Raw genomic sequence first — 20,476 nt, 5'->3', positions numbered from 1 at the left:
GATAGATGTATAGATATATATTGAGTTTATTTAACAATATAACTAAATGGACGTACCCGAACCAAAATAATCAAATCCGTTTAGTCATACTGCTCAGTATAACTATTAGGATTTTATTTGTTCATTTTGTTATATCGTATAACTAGTAGTATAACTAGGTGGACTAACCCCCCAGAGAATAGTTAAGAACGAATGATGTATGTAGGAGAGTGTAATAATACTTAACGGACACTTATGTAATAATAACAAAAAATAAGCAAGTAATTGAGGGTTTCAGTATAATCTAAGAAAAAGTACGTATCAAAATAAAAATGATATATAGCGTTATTTTCGGCGCTGACTATACAACGTTGACAAATATAATAACACGTTCTCTGGCTACCGTATTCAAAATGTTTATAAAATAATAAAGTGTACTTGAGGAGTTCATTTGGAGATCACGCACGTTATATCACAGAATCATGAAACTGTAATCTTAATCACTATGACTTGACTGTAGGTACCTACTCATACCTGACATAATAAACGTGAGCTTAGCAGTGTCGTAAGATGGTATACAAAATGAAACTGGCGATAAGTATAAACTTTATCAACAAGCTTTACACACTAAGTTCCTCCAATTACAAACGATGATTAATAGAAATGCTAATTTTGCTTTTGACTTGTCCAATGTGTTTCGTGATTAGAATAAAATTAAACGATTGGTAAATGGAGTTTGTGAACAGGTCGACGGTTGGATGGTACATAGTGGTTCTGTACAACATCGGGGGCTGAGGGCATGGTCGGTGGTCGGTGGCGGGTCAGTACACCTTCAGCTGGTTCTTGTCGTCGAAGCCAGCGGAGTGGCCTGCATTGCGCACTATGAACGAGTTGCCGTCGAAGTGCATGCGTCTTTCGCCGCGCCTGCCAAATACATTACTAATTTAACCTTTAAGGATCTTACATTACAAATTTTATACTTAAACTTTCATGTGAGTACTAGGGTGGCGATTCGTCCACAGAACTCTATTGAAAGCGGCTTGCCTATTTTTAAGCCATTCAGGGCCTACTTTGCGGCTCAGGAAGAAAATAAAACATAAGTTCCACACACACCAGTCACACCATACAGCCGCTCCGAAGTTTTGCCCTATTGTCGCACTGTGCGTGCAGCCGTTGCAGTAGGGTACACTAAATTAAATGAGTAGGCGAGTCACCACCTACATGCACCTGTCTTTCACAATTTTGAGACTGATTGTCACGGCATCAGATGCCCGCTAGTCTCCTCGCATAGGCCATTATCCAGTCGATCCAACTTGCAAATCAATAGCCTCTATGACCTTAGATCCCATCGCAACACAAAATTGCTGCACTGCAATAGTCTTTGCACCTGGCGGGGACCATCTCCGGATGTATAAATACATTGTGCGCTCGGTGATGGTATCCGACACGTGTATCCCTTGCTTTTAGGTTAAATTGACTTAAAGGGCCTCTGCGCTGTTGGCTTCAGCCCCACGCACGCCTCCCAAAGGTCCGGGACCCCATGTGGTCCCGAGATATGGAAAAGACACAATAATAATAATACACGACAATAACCTTTTCAACGCCAAGAGCCACTAAAGTGGTCGAGTGCTGTCGTGCCCATGACGCCAACAGCCACTAAAAAGGCTATGACGGACGCTGTCAAAGCAATTTTCCTGCTGACAGATAAGGTTTATTTTCGCTCTTCATATTGCAACCATTTGGCGTATAAGCCACATTTTAGCATGGGACGAAAAGCGTTGAAAAGGTTAAATCACTCCAAGGGGCATCTACGTGTTGGATCTATATCCCCAACCCCACGCAAGCCTATCAAAAGACCGAGATTTATAGTAGGCCAGTGAAATCCAAGGAGAAAAAATTATAAAGAGTGTACGGAACCCTCGGTGCGCAAGTTAAACTAACTCACACTTGACCGTTTTTTTAGGCTTTCAAACCGGCGGCACGATTTTACTTTGCGCAGTCTGCGCATCTTACCTAGATACAATCAATGAATCTTTGATTTTGACGCAACGAGAAACGGATGGGCTAGGATTATTTTGCCTTTGCAGGGTTGGTTTGCTTACGTACCGCACAAAGAGATGCTGGGTCTGCCCCAGAGAAGCGGTGCAGTGCAGGAAGGGGCTGGTGATCGAAGCGGAGCCGTTAGTCGGGCTCGTACGCAGCTGGTACTTGTGGCTGCAGCGGTGGATCCTGAATACAAAAACAATCACCCATTCTAAAGATGCGTCCAGAGTCGAGAGTGCACGCGCTAGTTTGCTATAGATTGCACACTTTTTGCGAGCCTTGCATCCCTTGCTTGCCTGTGTTTATGTGAGGTTTGGGAACACAGTTATTTAAGACCCCCCCTACAATAACTCGACGCGGCAATGCCCCTACATAAAGATGTCTCTTAGGCGTTGCTCTAACTTTACGTATTTTAGTCGGTATCGTCTTGGGTCGTCCCATTTGTTTTTCGTCAAGTTCTTAAATTAGTCCATAGTCCGTCGACGATTGTGACGAATGTAGAATGGGTGACGAAAGCAGAATAGGTCTAATAATTTAAGAACTTGACGAAAATCAAATGGGACGACCCAAGACGATACCTTTTAGTCTTTGGCAGTCTCTTTTGTATAGATATAGTATCGTTGACAGGAAAATTTACCGTACAGTGCCTTAGCAGTCGTGGAGCTTGCATGAATACAGATTTCTCCACAGATTTAGCTTGTGTCAAGGGTTCCATAGATCTTGCGTCGCATGTGAATTTTGACCCTCAATTTGCATTTTTTTTTTCCTAACCAGAAACATCACAACTATTGAACGCCGAGGGGTTTAAATTTTTAGAACTCCCGACCTTCCTTGTTTCGTGTCGATGTATAAGGATTAAAACGTTTCAGTGTTTTATTAGCAGTGACGGGGTGGCCTAGGGTTCATCATCAGGACTTTATTAACCTTTTAACCGCCAGCAATTTTTGATCGAGCGTGCTCGTGTCGCCACCGACAATAATTGTACCACGCAGAGTAAGGTTGACATAGTTAAGGGAGTTATAAATGTGCTGTAAAAACCAAATCAGATCTTTGTCTTATTTATCAGACTGTGGCGAAATGAGCTGGATATGTAATGTCTTATATATCAGACTCTGGCAGTTAAAGGGTTAACAAAACGGTCACTTGCCTGACGAGCCCATCGGCGGTCTGGCTGACACGCACGTTGTTGATGATCCAGTTGTCGATCCCGTCGTCGGTGAGCCAGTACTGCGTTGTCTCCAGCAGGGACAGCGCCTCGTTCACGTACGACGGACCGTGCCGCGACTCACTGGGGACAGTGTAATCCAGTGACACACAATTCAAACCATGTCAATAAGATGCGAAGTAAGTATGTTGGTTAAAAAGATAAGTGATAATAATGATGGCCTATGAAATGACTGATTCATACAGGTAGGTATAGCTGCGTGTGTATTAGTGTAAGGCCTGACTGGACGCTCGAAGCGGAGCGTTCGGCGGGGCGTGCAGCGTGGCGTCAGGCTCACAAGAGATTTGAGCAGCTTGCACTAAAGCCACTCCTATACGTTTACATTTGTTTAACATGCACGCCGCACGCCCCGCCCCGCTGCACGCTCAACTCGAGCGTCCACTCAGGCCTTACACTTATAACAACAAAATAACTCCAACGCACTGCTCTCTATGCCGCTTTATGGATAAGTGCAATAAAATATAGCCCGTAACAGCTACAGTGTTAATAGGTATTGATAGTAGGTAGTCTGTACAGTCAGCAGCCTGAATTCGAAATAACATAACTAAAGCATAAACGTGGCAAAGCGTGAACAATATAGTGCCACAAGCCTTTGGCCCGTGATGGGCCCCAATTTGACCAAGACACAGTTTGAGAGTGAAACTATAATAATAATGTCTGGGATCATTCCAGTAAACAATATCCCATGAAAAACATTTCATGTAAAATGTTGCCAAGACGAAACCACAAGGCTCGGATTGTCAAAAAGTTATCAGATATCTTGTAGAGCCAAGCTTAACTCTGCAAGCCCTAACATGACAAACTCTACACCTTAGTCAACATATGTGGCTTGGCCGTTTCGCTACCGTCACATGGGCGGAAGGTGATATCTATTCATTATTTTTTATTATACAATAGTTTTTGTAGTAAAAAAAACGGCCAAGCCACGTATTTTGACTAAGGTGTAGAGTTTGTGATGTTAGAGCTTGTAGAGTTAGAAGCTTGGCTCTACAAGATATCTGATAACTTTTTGACAGTCCGAGCCTTGTGGTTTCGTCTTGGCAACATTTTACATGGGATCGGAAAAGCGGACCATTTGGTCAAGTAGACCAATGAAGAAAGTGGACCGATCGGTAATTAGACGGATCGGGAAAGTGGACCGATAGGTAATTAGACGGATTGAGAAAAGCAATTAGGCAGATCGAGAAAGTAGACCGTTTGGTAAAGTAGACAGATTGGGAAAATGGACCGATGGTACTGGAGGGGAACAAAATGTCTGGGATCATTCCAGTAAACAATATCCCATGAAAAACATTTCATGTAAAATGTTGCCAAGACGAAACCACAAGGCTCGGATTGTCAAAAAGTTATCAGATATCTTGTAGAGCCAAGCTTAACTCTGCAAGCCCTAACATGACAAACTCTACACCTTAGTCAACATATGTGGCTTGGCCGTTTCGCTACCGTCACATGGGCGGAAGGTGATATCTATTCATTATTTTTTATTATACAATAGTTTTTGTAGTAAAAAAAACGGCCAAGCCACGTATTTTGACTAAGGTGTAGAGTTTGTGATGTTAGAGCTTGTAGAGTTAGAAGCTTGGCTCTACAAGATATCTGATAACTTTTTGACAGTCCGAGCCTTGTGGTTTCGTCTTGGCAACATTTTACATGGGATCGGAAAAGCGGACCATTTGGTCAAGTAGACCAATGAAGAAAGTGGACCGATCGGTAATTAGACGGATCGGGAAAGTGGACCGATAGGTAATTAGACGGATTGAGAAAAGCAATTAGGCAGATCGAGAAAGTAGACCGTTTGGTAAAGTAGACAGATTGGGAAAATGGACCGATGGTACTGGAGGGTAATAATAGTTCCGCTTGGCCAAGAACCGTGCACGTTGTTACGTACTTGTAGAACACGTTGAGAGTGAAGTCCTGGCTCATGTCGAGGAAGGTGTCGGTGGTGGTGCGCGTGCCGGCCGCGTCCACCAGGTACACCAGCGCGCACTGCTCCGCCGTGAACGAAACGCCCTTGTACCACATCTTCGCGTACCTGGAATTAATTATAGATAATGAAAAGCATGCTGGAAAATTTCTTGCTGTTCCCCATATATATCTTTTTAAATTTGGATGAAGCTTAGTGGCTGACAAAAATTTTACTTTTAGGACACTTATCCCCGATAAGAAAAATCCATTGGAGATGAATCTGGGCAGTGAGGTGGCCAGTTAAAAAGAAAAAATGTTACCGGCGATTTTTTTCCAAACTGCTGAAATAGCAAATAGAAAAAGAAATTGGAGGGGGTGATGTTGCCTCTTACGATTGATACGGAGTAGGCTCAATTGAGATGTGTGAACGCCTAAGAACGATTAGCCCGAGCCCGATCGTGATGGCGTCAGTAGGTAGGTATACTCACTTATTGCCCCTGAGGTAACAGGCCATCTCAGCGCGGAGGCTGTAGTGGTAAACGCTGCAGTAAGGGTGGATGAGCGATAGAGCGCTCTAGACTAGCCTCAGAGTGTCACGATCGACCAAGCTAAGTTGGCAGCGATTTTGACAGTTATATACAGACTGTGCAAGTGATATTTCAAACGTCAAACGTCTATAAAATGATGACTAAGCTGCCAGCTTAGCTTATGATGTTTTACTTGACTTACTTGTTGTTGCCCTGCAGGTGGCAGGCCTGTATCTCGACGCGAGAGCCGTAGTGGTAGACTCGCCCGTTGGGGTGGATGAGCGCTGCGGCCGCTCCCGATCGCGACAGCGCCAGTATGATGTTGTTCTTGGCGTTGGTCACGCGAACAGCGCCGTCAATCGTCATGTCCACCCTAAATAAAATAATATAGTGATATTTTTTTGTCCACAAAGGTACGTTGTACCGTGGCATGTAAGAAACATGTAAAGCGACTTCATAGCTCTCAAATTGACGAGTAACTCGAAAAGCAACACTGACTGCTGCTTTCTCGAAAGCCAAAACGAAGTAAGGGCTCATTTAGACGGCGCGTTAGTTAGTTACATTGCGGACCATTAAGTGTAAGGCCTGAGTGGACGCTCGAAGCGGAGCGTTCTGCGGGGCGTGCAGCGTGGCGTCGGGCTCACAAGTAATTTGAGCAGCTTGCACTAAGGCCGCTCCTATACGCTCGAATTTGTTTAACATGCACGCCGCACGTCCCGCCCCGCTGCACGCCCAACTCGAGCGTCCACTCAGGCCTTACACTAAGGTTACGTCAATTCAGCCGATCGATCAAATGACGCAATGTAGGTAGGTACCTAATGAAACTCGCATGCGAGTTCTCGCACCGTCTAAATGAGCCTTTAACTGCTGCCGCTGAATTAAAGCTGTATAGCTTTTTTTTTTCAATATAACCATTGGATCCTTTTGTTAGAATCGGATTATTAAAATCATCACCCTAGCGATTTACAAATAAACATATTTTTTTCCAAATTAAAACAAAATATAGTATAATTTTAAGTACCTAATATATCATTCGAATAGGCATCACTAGTGGTGTGTTTATTACATTTATACACTAGTGGCTCTGTGAGCTGTAGACCTCGCGAGCAGAGCTTAAAATTGAATAAATGTATGGCAAAAATATTTATTAAAATATAGGTATAGTACATGTAATATAAATAAAAAATTAAAAACTACATAAAGCTACAAACAAAAATTAAACGAATACGCTTAACCCGCGCTTGATAAATAAAAAATACGAAATTTTTCATTTTTTCAAAATAAATAAATAAAATAAAAAACAACTATACGAAATTTAAGTATTAAAAAAAACACAAAAAGTTATGTAGCAGTATACAATTACTGGGGATTGAACCAGGGACCTCCCGATGCAAACAAAAAAAGCGAACGTTTACAAAATACGCCATTATAGTTCTTACTATAGCTGACGAAATTTAGCTACTCATTCTCAACTAAAAACTAAATATCTAAATACCGCCAAAACCAGCGATACAAATTTTCTGAATTTTTGGCCATTTAATCTATAAGCATATCTCAAAAAGAAAAAACTCTTATGATACCGATACGACTATTTGTTTAGACGGGAGCTATCCCGACTCCGCCATTTTGAAAAATTTCCAAAAACCGGATCGACAAAAAAAAATTATTTAGTCATAGAATTCGGTCACAAAATTTCACGAAAATCGGTTAAGAATTGCGATCCGTTGAGGAGAACATCCGGACATACAAAAGCAAAATGCCCGAGTCAAAACGTAGACCTTCGCTACGCTGCGGTCAATTAATATCGCTACCAAGGGAATGAGAACATATTACAAGTGAATTAATAGTACATTGTGCAAACGAGGGGGGGGTCAGTGAAATTTTGGAAACGAGGGTGGTAATTCCCGATCGCCGCAGGCTGAAGGGAGTTAAAGACCCGAGTTTGCAATATTCTTACCCCCGGAGTTACACACTGTTTTTCATCACATTTGCTCGAAAAAGATCTTATTTCATGCAAGTGTACTGAAGGACAAAGGCCAATATTGTTCCCGCGGGAGTTATAGATTGTAAAAAAAAAGCTATAATGCGCCGGGGTGATAATGTAATAAAAATAATGAAAGTTTTGGGTCATTCTTATTTTATATTCAACAAAAAATATTCGTTCCCAGTCAGTGTATACCTACACGGCAAAGTAATAAAAAAAATACAGTGGCCAGTTTTTTGGGTGACCCCTAGACGCGGAAAAATTACCCTTTGAAAACTGACCCCCTCTCCTCTACTTTATACAGAGATACTGAAAGGCATTGGTTATATAATAAAATAACTAGCAACATAAATGAAATCGAAATCGATAACATGTTATCGATATTAGACTTTCGTGAGACATATTTTAAACTGTTTATACGACAACGGTTTCACTCACTTGAATTTTTAGTCGCTATTGGCGACATGTTTCGGGCCCTTGGGGGTCCATCCTCAGGCTCGAGTGCTCGCGGCGACTGCAACTCGTGCACTGATCGCCAACATGTCGCCAATAGCGACTAAAAATTCAAGTGCCGTTGTCGTATAAACAGTTTGATAACAATATATTAAATAAAAATCCACTCACTTAACTCTATCTCTTAGCCTTAGACAAATGGTGCCGTGGGGCGTCACCGAACCATTGTACCCGGCTCCCCCGACCTCCGTCACCTGTCAGTCGAACACTCCGTTATACGCGCTGGCCACGACATTGCGCGACTGGCTTAGGCTAAGGCGACGACCATAGGTTGGAGCGAGACACTGCGATCGAACCTTTCGTTCCCACCTATGGTTTTCGCCTTAGCCGAAGCCAGTCGCGCAATGTCGTGGCCAGGATGTTACACTTACAAACTAGGCGACTTATATCCATACTACTACTTGATACGACTAATTTCACTAAGTTATAAGCTCGAAAGTTTGTAAAAGCAGAATAAAGGTACTGTTACACATGTGCAATAGCATGCTTGATATGAGCATGACATGACATTTGCTATTTATTGCCACTAAAAAGATAATTATAAGTTGTGCAGTTTCCTAAAGATGTCACTCAGTTTGTTGTTAATAACTTTAATAAGACAATAATAGCCACAGTAGTCACGTTTGAGGGATGTTTTGTTTTACTCTTAACAATTTACAAAGGGATGTTAAAAAGTCTAGATACCTCGAGCTCTCGCCAAGTGTCTGCATGGTAGATGTCGTCTCCGGGGTAGAACGGGGCTTTGTTGCGCTGCAACGGCGCGCGCCACGGGGGCTGCCAGCCCGTGGCTCCGACCAGCTCAGCCTGCCCCAGGCCCCCTTCCAAGAACTTGCTGTAGTCTTGGAACACGGACAGGTTGGACTCGTCCTACCAAACATTATGTGCCGATCAACATATGTAGTACTGAACTTTACTTATAGGTACCTACCGTACCGTACTAATACTATAGTATAATAAATCTATTTCAATATTAATAACCTATAGGTATAACATTTAATAACTATGTACCTATTTACGATTGTAGGTATTAAAACAAATTAAACATCGTCTGCCGTGCATTAAACATAATATTAAGGGCTATGGAAGATATTATTGCAGGTGACTGTACCTGAAGAGGGGTTGTTCTGCCATCCCAATTATGACTAGGGTCAAGGCTGGAACAGTGGCTCGGTAGAAAAAGGCCGGGTACAGTGGGTCACTCAACCTAATTACAACACGAGAGAGGCGATATTCGGGCGACTGACCCACTGTTCGAGCTGAGCCACTGTTTCCGTCTTGACCCTACATACCTACATGAGAATATATACCTATATTTAATTTCTAAGTAGGTACTCAATGATTCAATTTCTTATGTATTAGTAATTTAGTAGTCGGATAGGATGAGCCCTTCTATTGTTGGCAATTGGCATCCCACCAATGGTAGCCACTTTCGACTTTACTAAAGTAAGCGCCAGCCACGGATAGAAACGTACAACTTATCTGTTAAAATCATTGGATATTTTAAGCTATAATGTATAAAAAAACATGACCTGATAATCATAGAAAACATATTTTTAAGTATAAGTAGGTGTAGGCATGGTGTAGGTACCTACCTGATTGTAAGAATGTGCCGTATAGACACTCCTGGGGCGCACAGGTATAGTACCGTCCTTTCTAAAGTCTGCATTAGCCATTCTCAAATTTCTTTACTTTAAATCCAGTACTTTTTAAATAAAATACATGAACAACAGTGACAAGCAGCGATGGAAATATTACATAATAAAAACCATAATTCCCGATTGATCTTTTCGATAGGTACTAATAGAAGTCATTTGTCATTTATTTCCTCCTAAATTCGAAATTTAATTTATTCGTTTTTATATGGCGATGACGCTTCTCATCTGCCTGGTTCTGCCCAAGAAGGTTCGAATGTCTTGTAGACAAACATTTTATAAAATGTCTCAAAGTTGTTCTTTTCATTAGTATTACAAAAGTCTATACGATATAATTATTACATATATGTAATTGTTAAAATTTATAATTAATCGGCTAATTCTGGGTTCGCACTGCTGGGTTTTATTTAAAATAGCGCGTTTTCATCACAATCATCACAGCTATACGCGTCAGTGGCGTCACCTGATGAATAACTATTAAAACGTTAGCTCCTTTTGCTAGAGGATTAAGTAGATGGCGCTAAACGAAAAATGTTCCTCTGTTGCATCACTGACTGTTGGTTAGATTATTATAAATAAATTATCTCGATATTGTTTTTTTTCTGGTGATCTAATTTTCTATCTTATTATTTCGAACCTTATTACTTTGAACAATGGTAAAGATCCGATGTAGGATGGTTTGCTGGCAAAAGTCTAATTTAACCATTTATAAATAACTATTCTGAGATTGTGAGCAAGCCGGTTAAAATGATGTTAAAATGGGACAGACGGGACCAAGACGGGACAGTTACACAATTCCCTCCTTGAACTTGCTGTTTATCTTTATCTGTGGCAAGTCTAAACACCTTTTGCCATGTAGACGCGGCATTACACAACTCATCAGAGAAAGTACTTTTTGAATGTGGAAACACCGGCGGCCCGCCACGTTTCGCCAGTCTTGTTAGTTGTTCACTCGTCAGTAATTTCATAGCTTCTTATCCATTTACGCGTGATCCAGATAATAACTTAAAATGAGTGCTCCAGCACCAGCTCCTGTTCAGAAAATAGGGATAGTAAAGCAGGTATGTAATTGTGTACATTTTCATTATTGAACACCGTGGGGTCTTGCTATGCCTCGTGCCGATTTCATAGTTTGCCTTGTTGGCACACAGGTTCACCTATAATCCTAGAAAGATGGGCACAGGAACAAAATACGTACACTTTAATTCAATGCACTTCCGTTGGGTCTTTATTCGGATTCTTTTAATGCATTATTTGCCAGCTGGCATGTTGCGCGTACCGATTGTCAAAATGTATCGAAAGAATTTCCACTCTTCCTCGGAATAGAATATTGTAAATGAGAATGTGCTCTATTTATACCTTAGGTATTATCGGGAGACACTATCGTAATAAGAAAGCAGCCGAGAGGCGGGCCTCCTCCAGAGAAAGTGATAGCCCTGTCGGGCATCACGGCGCCCAAACTCGCTCGCCAGCGCACTGCCAACAAGTGAGTACGCAACGTGTGCACCCTTCACGCTTGCTCCTGCCTGCCTCCCTTATTTCCGACCTCAGTTATATATTAGTAATTCTAGTCAAAGTACTAAAAAATAGCAAGCTAGTGAAGTATTATACTATTTTTGTTAATATGGGTAGATATAGGTATATTATGTTCTAATTAAAGGAAACTAATTTCTTCTAATAATAGTATAACAAGAAAATTTCCATGATGAAAACATCTTTTTCATAAACATCCAGGCTCCTTTTTAGTGTTTTTATTAATGCATAGTGCACACTAAATATAGACTATTCTTTATACAAATGTAGCAGTAATGTTGTAATGTAAATAATAGCTTTAATTTCAGACACTTTATCTATAACTAACTAGCAGCAACTTTATTAGAAGTGGGTTTAAAATTATGGCTATTTTAATTTAACTGGAATCAATTGCTTTATAATAATTATATGACAACACTAGAACTCATGAATTAAGGGTTTGTTTCTTTCACAAAATGTACATAATAATTTTACAGAAATTACAACAAGAATGTGATTATAAACTAGATAAGGTGATATAACATAGTGTGTATTGTAATATTCTTTGTGTAAATTACACTTAAAATGTACTTAGAGTTCTGAGGTAAGTCTGCAACAATTTAGATAGCACATGCAGTGCAAGTGTCATTTATATGTCATAAATATATAGAAGTTTGACGTTTAAAATAACATTTGCACTGTGTGTGCTATTAAAATCATACTCTATCAGTCTTATATTTAAAAAAAGTTATCAAATCTGAATAACACTTAATAAAGCTACCTATTACATAAGTCTATTTTTGTTTTCTAGTGATGTGGAGTCAAAAGATGAACCTTTTGCATGGGAGGCGCGTGAGTTTCTAAGAAAGAAGCTGGTTGGAAAAGAAGTCGTTTTTACGTCTGAAAAACCTAATAACTCTACAACTAGAGAGTATGGGTCTGTGTGGACAGGAAAAGACGCCACTAAAGATGAGAATGTGACTGAAGCTCTACTTGCTGAAGGATTGGCGAAGGTCAGAGAAGGCGGGAGAAATATCCCTCAGCTGAAGAAGCTTGTTGATATTGAAGATATTGCCAAATCACAAGGCAAAGGCATTTGGGGCTCTGATATCAATGTGAGTTTCAATCCTGCACATGGTATACAAATATGTAGTATTAAGTTGAATGAATATTGGAGTTGCTGTGTAACTATAACAGCAATGAGCATTCGCTCAGCAACTCCAAAAGGAAAACTATTATGGTTTTAACAATCTTATGTAATGAAATTTAACATAATGTTTCAAATGTTTTAGGGGCATGTCCGAGATATCAAATGGACCATTGACAACCCGAAGCAGTTTGTGAACAAGTACAATGGGCAACCCATCAAAGCCATCATTGAGTATGTCCGCGATGGCTCCACTGTCAGGGTATGCTTGCTGCCTGATTTCCATCAGATCACCTTGATGCTGTCTGGAATTAGAGTAAGTTCAATATTAACCTTTCACTGAGTGTGGTGATCAAAGTTTGTGGGTTCTAACTTTGGTTCTAGTGTATAGAGTAGTCAGGGTTGGGCAAAATACTGGCTTCCACGTATTTGAAATACAAATTACAAAATACATTTTTAAAAGTATTTGAAATACAAAATACAAACTACTTTGGTGACGGGTATTTGAAATACAAAATACAAATTACAGTGTTTAAAATAATGTATTTCAATTACAAAATATACCTTTATTTATTTTTTTGTTTAGCATTTAGTTTTAACGTTAACGAATATCCTTTCATATAAACTTATAGGGTCATTGCGCTAGTTTTCGTCCAGCTCTAGTTTACGTCCACTTGACGAAATTTGAATATATACCTACATTCCTGCACAAATTTGGACTGATTTCAATCCTGTCTAAGGCGTCTAAGCAATATATCTGTCTACATATAACAATGATATTTCGCAAAAAGGAAGCGCTGGTGGCCTAGCGGTAAGAGCGTGCGACTTGCAATCCGAAGGTCGCGAGTTCGAACCCCGGCTCGAACCAATGAGTTTTTCGGAACTATGTACGAAATATCATTTGATATTTACCAGTCGCTTTTCGGTGAAGGAAAACATCGTGAGGAAACCGGACTAATTCCAATTACGGCCCTAGTTTACCCTCTGGGTTGGAAGGTCAGATGGCAGTCGCTATCGTAAAAACTAGTGCCAACGCCAATTACTGGGATTAGTTTCCAAGCGGACCCCAGGCTCCCATGAGCCGTGGCAAAATGCCGGGACAACGCGAGGAAGATGAAGATTTCGCAAAAAGTAGTAAATTAAAAATGAAATATATATTTGATAATCCGTCAAGTCGTCGAAAACTAGTGCATGGACGGAAACTACTGCAATGACCCTATCCCCTAGATTTAAACGAAAAGTTCCACGCAGAAGTTGACCTAATATAGATCCAGTATCCAGCCAATGAAAATTGTATCTCGGCTGGATCGGAGGTTCGCGGTCGGCTCACAGCTTGTGCGAGAGATTAGACATTTTAGGATTATAGAATTTAATAAAATGTATTTATAGAAATGTATTTTGAAGCTTGAAGTATTTGAAATACAAAATACTAAATACATGTGAGTGCAGTATTTGAAATACCAAATACAAAATACTTTTGAGGTAGTATTTGAAATACAAATACAAAATACTAATTTGTATTTCAAATACGTATTTCAAATACATGTAATTGAAATACTGCCCAACCCTGAGAGTAGTGTGTAGAGAGAGAACGCAACTCATGCTAGACACCCATATGCAGGTTATACTGACAACTTGTCTAATGCCCCATTAAACTTTGTTTACTATTACATCTATATTACTAATGCAAGAAACAGACTGTTGTTCTCTTGTACCTTTTTCATTTAGCTTTTTGATGGCTATTTATCATAGGTATACGAATGTCACGTATATAATAAAATACATAGGTAAATAAATTTGTCGTTTTATCTACATATCCTTCTATAGTAAAAAAAAAAATCTGAAAACGTATTTATTGCTTTTTTAGTGCCCTGCAGTAAAACAAGACGGTGATTCGGAGCCCTATGCAGAAGAAGCTCGTTTCTTCCTCGAGTCTCGACTCCTACAGAAAGATGTGGAAGTGATTCTGGAGTCTGTGAACAACAACAACTTCGTCGGCACCATCCTGCACCCGCAGGGCAACATCGCTGAGGCTCTGCTGAGACAGGGCTTCGCCAGATGTGTCGACTGGTCACTCGCTGTTATGAAATCAGGTTTGTCTGAAATTATACTTATTTCGTACTCCAAAGTGCATGGTGAAGAAACTCAAAGTGACGCATCACGCGCCATGGAGCTTCACTTTCATACCTTATCTCAATAAGTAATGTGGCCCATAGCTGCTTGGCGGGCGCTACAGTCATGCACATATATTGCATATAAGAAAATATTACTTTGAGTGTATTTTATGTCATTGTTATGAAAGCGCTCTTTCAACTGTGGTTCAAAATGGAAAATTTAATTCTGATGATTCTTTTCTTATGTGTATTGCTTATGCGGCGTAGCTACCAACTGTGCAATGCGAATGTAACCTTGCAACAAAATGTTGTAAAATGTCACATAAAATTAACAGTGACACCCATTAAAGTAGATAACTCACAGATAAGTAACATATTAAACTGATAACCAGGTGCATCGACGCTGCGAGCCGCCGAGCGCGCCGCCAAGGAGGCGAAGCTCCGCATGTGGACCAACTACGTGAGCAACGCGCCCGTCATCGCCGCCAAGGACAAGGAGTTCACGGCCACCGTGCTCGAGGTGGTCAACGGCGACGCGCTTGTCGTCAAGCTGTCCAACAACACCTCCAAGAAGATATTCCTGGCCAGCATCAGGCCCCCGCGCGAAAAGTAAGTTCGCCAGCCGCCCCTCACACCGCATGTTGCCTTGTGCAGCTACAGTATTCAATGTGTACCAAAAATAGTGGGGATCCGTTTAAGTATTCGGTACCGTGTTCTGATTAGGTCAAAAATTATGACGGGAAAAAAAACATTTTTTTCTAAGGGGCAGGTCGTCCAAGTCAGCCAACTTTCCTTACAAAGGCCAATTATTTTTTGCGTTTTTGCGTGTATTCTACACGTGTTTTCGTATGCACACACTTTTGTATGATAACATCCTGTATGCACATGCACAACCTAATTATTTAAAAATATTATTCATTTTAGGAACAGTGCAGATGAAGAGGGTAAACCATCAATCAGGCCGAAGGGTTTCAAGCCACTGTATGATATCCCCTGGATGTTTGAGGCTCGTGAATTTTTGCGAAAGAAGCTCATTGGCAAGAAAGTTACTGTGACTGTAGATTACATTCAGCCGGCCAAGGACAACTTTCCTGAAAAAACATGTTGCACCGTTCAAGCCAGTGGAATGTAAGTAAACTTAATCAAAATATTTGTAATGCTTATTTATGGCTACGGAATAGTCCATGTTACTCATATCACGCATTTTCAAACAGGAACATTGCAGAAGCTCTAGTAAGTAAAGGCTACGCAACAGTGGTGAGGTACAGCAAAGACAACGACCAGAGAAGCTCCCACTACGACAAACTGCTCGAAGCGGAACTTAAAGCTCAGAAGGCAGGAATCGGCATTTACGCTAAAAAGGATATCCCGGCCCATCGCATACAAGACACGAGCGGCGACTCTGCGAAAGCTAAAAAATTCTTCCCCTTCCTAAAGAGAGCCCAGAAAACAGAGGCCACAGTCGAATTCGTGGCGAGCGGTTCCAGAATGAGAATATACATTCCTAAAGAATCTGTTGTAGTGACATTCCTGCTGGCCGGCATCAGCTGCCCGCGCGGCGCGCGTCCCACGGCGGGCGGCGGCACGCAGGAGGCCGAGCCCTTCGGCGAGGAGGCGCTGCTCTACACCAAGGAGAAGTGTCTGCAGCACGACGTCGTCGTCACCATCGAGGAGATGGACAAGGCCGGCAACTTCATCGGCTGGCTGTGGGTGGACCACGACAACCTGTCCGTGTCGCTCGTCGAGCACGGCCTGGCCTCCATGCACCACACGGCCGAAAGCTCCGAGTTCGCTCGCGCCATCAAGACCGCCGAAGAGAACGCCATCAAAAAACGAATCGGTATCTGGAAAGATTATGTTGAAGTAGAGAAGGAAATCGAGAAGGAGAAGAACGCTCCAGTGCAGGACAGAACCGTCAAATACGACAAAGTGATCATCACCGAAATTACACCGGAAGGCCACTTTTACGCACAAAATATTGAAAATGGTGCAAAATTGGAAGCTTTAATGGATAAAATTCACCAAGAGTTCAAAGCGAATGCGCCTTTACCAGGGTCTCTCGTACCCAGGAGGGGCCAAGTTTGTGCGGCACTATTTTCTCTAGATAACCAGTGGTACAGAGCCAAAGTAGAAAAGATCACTGAAGACAAAAAGGTTCATATATTCTTCATTGATTATGGAAACAGAGAGGTAAGTTTAATCATTGATATTACAACATTTTTAATATAATAATACTCTACCTAAAGCAGTGTTTTACATATTTATAAAATACATTAACATAGGAGAACGAGAACGCGATAGAACTGGTAGAAGTAATTTGCCTGGATAATCTAACATAATGGGATATAAAACCAGAGTACGATTCTGATACCTAGTGCAACAGTTTTTAGGTTTCCGTATCTCATGAACCGTGATAGCTAGACAGTTGAAATTCTCGTTGCCGCTGTAACAACAAACACTAAAAAGCACGGAATCCTCTGTGGGCGAGTCCAACTCGCACTTGGTTTTTGTGTGAGATATGATCCCGCTCAAAATTATTTCCCCAACTAATAAACTTACAACGTCATCGAGGCTGACACAAAACAGTTGCACCAGATTGTCCCGCAAAATTTTCTTTGGGAGTTTTTATATTTTCTACCTACGTAGTTAATAAATAAATAAATAAATAATAAATAATAAAAATCATTTATTTCAGACCAAAAGACATGGTTAGTGAACGTTAAAATTAATAAAATTTAAATTTAAATATTAAAATTAATATACAGGCAGTCGGTCGATGGTGGTTGTTGCAAAGGTGTGACTGTTGCAGGTGATAAACTACTCCCGGCTGGCGATCCTGCCCTCGGGCACGGAGTCGGACCCGCCGTACGCGAGCGAGTACTCGCTGTGCTGCGTCAAGTTCCCCGCCGACCCCGACGACCGGCTCGAGGGCGTGACCGCCTTCTCCATGGACACGCTCAACAAGAAGCTGCTGCTCAACGTGGAGGCGCGCGGCGCGCCCGCCGCCGTCACGCTCGTCGACCCCGCCACCAACGTTGACGTCGGCAAAGTATGCACCACTACATTTTTTCTTGCGTTTACTTTAGGCCCTGGTCTCCTATTTTATGCTGTACGCGGCGTCTGGCGTCAGCGTCAACGTTTTTGAACAAAAAAGACGCTGACGTCGACGTCTAAAACAGACCACAACAGTACATCTCTATAGTAAGCATCGTGACGCAGACGCTGTAAGCGGCCGATGGCGTTTATAGGAGACCAGGGCCTTACTAATGGGCTTTTTCTAAAATAAAATATCTGGGTGACCGAGCTTCGCTCGGAAAACATATAAAAACTCGGGAATGCGCGTTTTCCCAGAGGTAAGACCTGGCTAGATCGATTTTTCGCCCCCGAAAACCCCTATATACCAAATTTCATCGAAATCGTTAGAGCCGTTTCCGAGATCCCCGAAATATATAAATAAATATATATATATATATATATTTATTTATTTATTTATATATATATATATATATATATATAAATAAATAAACAAGAATTGCTCGTTTAAAGGTATTAGATATCGAAAACCTGATTCTTTCAAATCTGGACATTCTTGGGCTCATTCTACTCAGAATCGACAGCACTCACCATCCTTCCATTAAAAAAAGATGTCCCAAAATGTCCATTCCATTACGTCACGTTTTATTATGAGAAAATTTTTCACTTGTATGGAGGTGACGTACTTAGTGGAATGTACAATTTTCATACAAATTTTTGGGACATTTTTTTTATCATCAGGATTGAATATGCTAGTGATTCTGAGTTGAAAGAACCCAAAAACACCAGGATCCGTGAGAATCGGGTTTTCAATATCTATTTTAGAAAACGCCCTAATATTTTTACAATATGTGACCTTTTCTATAGTTCGTTTTTTTAGTATTAGAAAGAAGGTAAGCGATCTTAACATGTCTTTTAATTGAAAAAACGCTTTTTAAAAATCAATAACTATGTATTACTTATGACAGCAAAAGAATATAAATGATCGTATTCGATTCATAATTATTACATACATGCCATGACTTATTTTTAAAAAGTGGTTTTCAAGATTGTTTACGTTTTTTCTAATGCTAAAAAAACGAATTATATACTAAACCGAGGGCCACGACTCCAAACCCCCCATTCGACATAGTAGGGTCGATTTTCATTTTTTCTTTGGCGACTGATTGTTTATTTTTTTTATTGTCATGTCTTTAGTGACACTTGGACAATCAAGACAAATCGATCAACATAAGAAACATCAAAATCGGGCCACGCCCTTTATCTCTATAGTGCCACAAAGGAATAAACATACATACAGTCACGCTCCGTCATTGTTCAGCCATTTAGGGTTCTAGCTAATTAGGACATTTCATAAGGCAAGTATTGAACAACCAAGTTAGCTAAAACCCTAAATGGCATAAAATATACATAAGTAATTTTTAAAATTACTATTAGTCCTGGAAGTAATTTATAATCTTATTTAAGTATACGCAATGAAGTCCTGTTAAAGTAAATGAAAAGGTGTTTTGCGATGGTAAGATATACATACATACATACAAAACTCCTCGCCACGCTCAAATGTTATCGTTTTGTAATGTTACTAGTTTTTTGACTACTTTTATTAGAAAGAGGTTTTCGCTTCGTGAAACACACTAACTAACATAATGTACCTACAAAATGTAATTGTTGGGTTTTATTCCAGAACCTGATAAAGGAGGGTCTAGTGTTATTGGACGCCGTGCGCGACCGGCGACTGGCGACCCTGGTGAGCGAGTACCGCGCGGCGCAGGAGCACGCCAAGAGCTCGCGGCTCAACCTGTGGCAGCACGGCGACATCACCGAGGACGACGCTGTGGAGTTCGGCGCGCGCCGCTAGCGCGCCCGCCCCGCCCCGTTCCTCCACACCTCTAAAGCTTTGGATTCCTCCGAAAACGGTGCCGTCATATGACCGCAAAAGACGGCCGTCTTTACCGTGGCGACATGTGGAAAGTACCACGGCGTCATAACACACCGTCATCCACCAAGGTCAAAGCGGTAAATTTGAAAAATGTAGGCGCGATGGGATAACGTCCCATAGAACATTTGAATTTCGCGCCTTTTCCTACTGACAAGATTTGCTTGATCATCTATAATTTACTTGGAGGATGAAATATCATCAGAAGAGGAAAATAATCGTAGTACGGAATCATTTATTCAAATCTCGTGTCATTTATTCAAAATGGCGTCACCGCTATCTAATAAAACGTTCACGAAACTATCGACACCGTCATGACGGCCGTCATCTTACGTTACGTTGACAATCAACGTAACGTAACGCCGTCTAGGAAACCACGCCATCTTGTTTACATAGACAACGTTCTAGTGACGTCAGTCAACGCTATATAGCGGCCGTAATATGACGACACCGTTTTCGGAGGAATCCAAAGCTTAACGTACCGACAGGATCCACCATCCCACACGCCTGGACGATCTACACATTCTTCTTTGCGCACCTGCCTTGGTAATTCATGGAACTGTAAGGCGATCAATTAAAGTTGTGAACATTAACCTCCTGGGCACGACTGGGTATTTTTATAACTTTTATAAACATAATGAAGTAGGTCTACTATGAAATAGGTTTTGTTATGTAATTTATTAAACGCGGCAATGTAGTCAGAAATAATAATTCTGTATATTTAAAAAAGAAGTAATCTGTAAATATGCATTGGCTCAATGGGAACACTCAGGAGGTTAACTGGCGATGTGAACAGAAGTAGCACCAACGCGCGATGTGTGCCTTCCGCCGCGGACGCCGCGCCCCGACCCCCCTTTCTAATCTTTCACTACCGACATAGCTCTTTTGATCTTGAGCAAATTACCT

The 20,476-nt window shown here is 41.1% G+C and overlaps 2 protein-coding genes across 2 annotated transcripts; one reads left to right on the top strand and one right to left on the bottom strand.

Moving 5' to 3' along the window:
• Positions 1-800: 800 nt before the first annotated feature.
• On the bottom strand, positions 801-10,015 carry LOC134660770 (uncharacterized). Its single transcript, XM_063516559.1, has 8 exons — positions 9,769-10,015; positions 8,861-9,043; positions 8,288-8,370; positions 5,882-6,052; positions 5,136-5,279; positions 3,170-3,310; positions 2,086-2,208; positions 801-903 (listed from the first exon to the last, which is right to left on the bottom strand). Exons 1-8 carry the CDS (start codon positions 9,847-9,849, stop codon positions 801-803), a joined length of 1,029 nt encoding a protein of 342 aa, XP_063372629.1. The 5' UTR covers positions 9,850-10,015.
• Positions 10,016-10,724: 709 nt separating this feature from the next.
• Positions 10,725-19,520, top strand: LOC134661037 (staphylococcal nuclease domain-containing protein 1). Its single transcript, XM_063516937.1, has 10 exons — positions 10,725-10,889; positions 11,193-11,314; positions 12,152-12,455; positions 12,633-12,803; positions 14,355-14,580; positions 14,994-15,210; positions 15,526-15,729; positions 15,816-16,791; positions 17,411-17,650; positions 19,319-19,520. Exons 1-10 carry the CDS (start codon positions 10,839-10,841, stop codon positions 19,490-19,492), a joined length of 2,685 nt encoding a protein of 894 aa, XP_063373007.1. The 5' UTR covers positions 10,725-10,838; the 3' UTR covers positions 19,493-19,520.
• The last annotated feature ends 956 nt before the right edge of the window (positions 19,521-20,476 follow it).

Source organism: Cydia amplana, chromosome Z (assembly GCF_948474715.1).
Source record: "Cydia amplana chromosome Z, ilCydAmpl1.1, whole genome shotgun sequence".
Lineage (NCBI taxonomy): Eukaryota > Metazoa > Arthropoda > Insecta > Lepidoptera > Tortricidae > Cydia > Cydia amplana.
The sequence above is the reverse complement of the archived record's forward strand: the minus strand, read 5'-3'. Positions and strand labels throughout refer to the sequence as shown.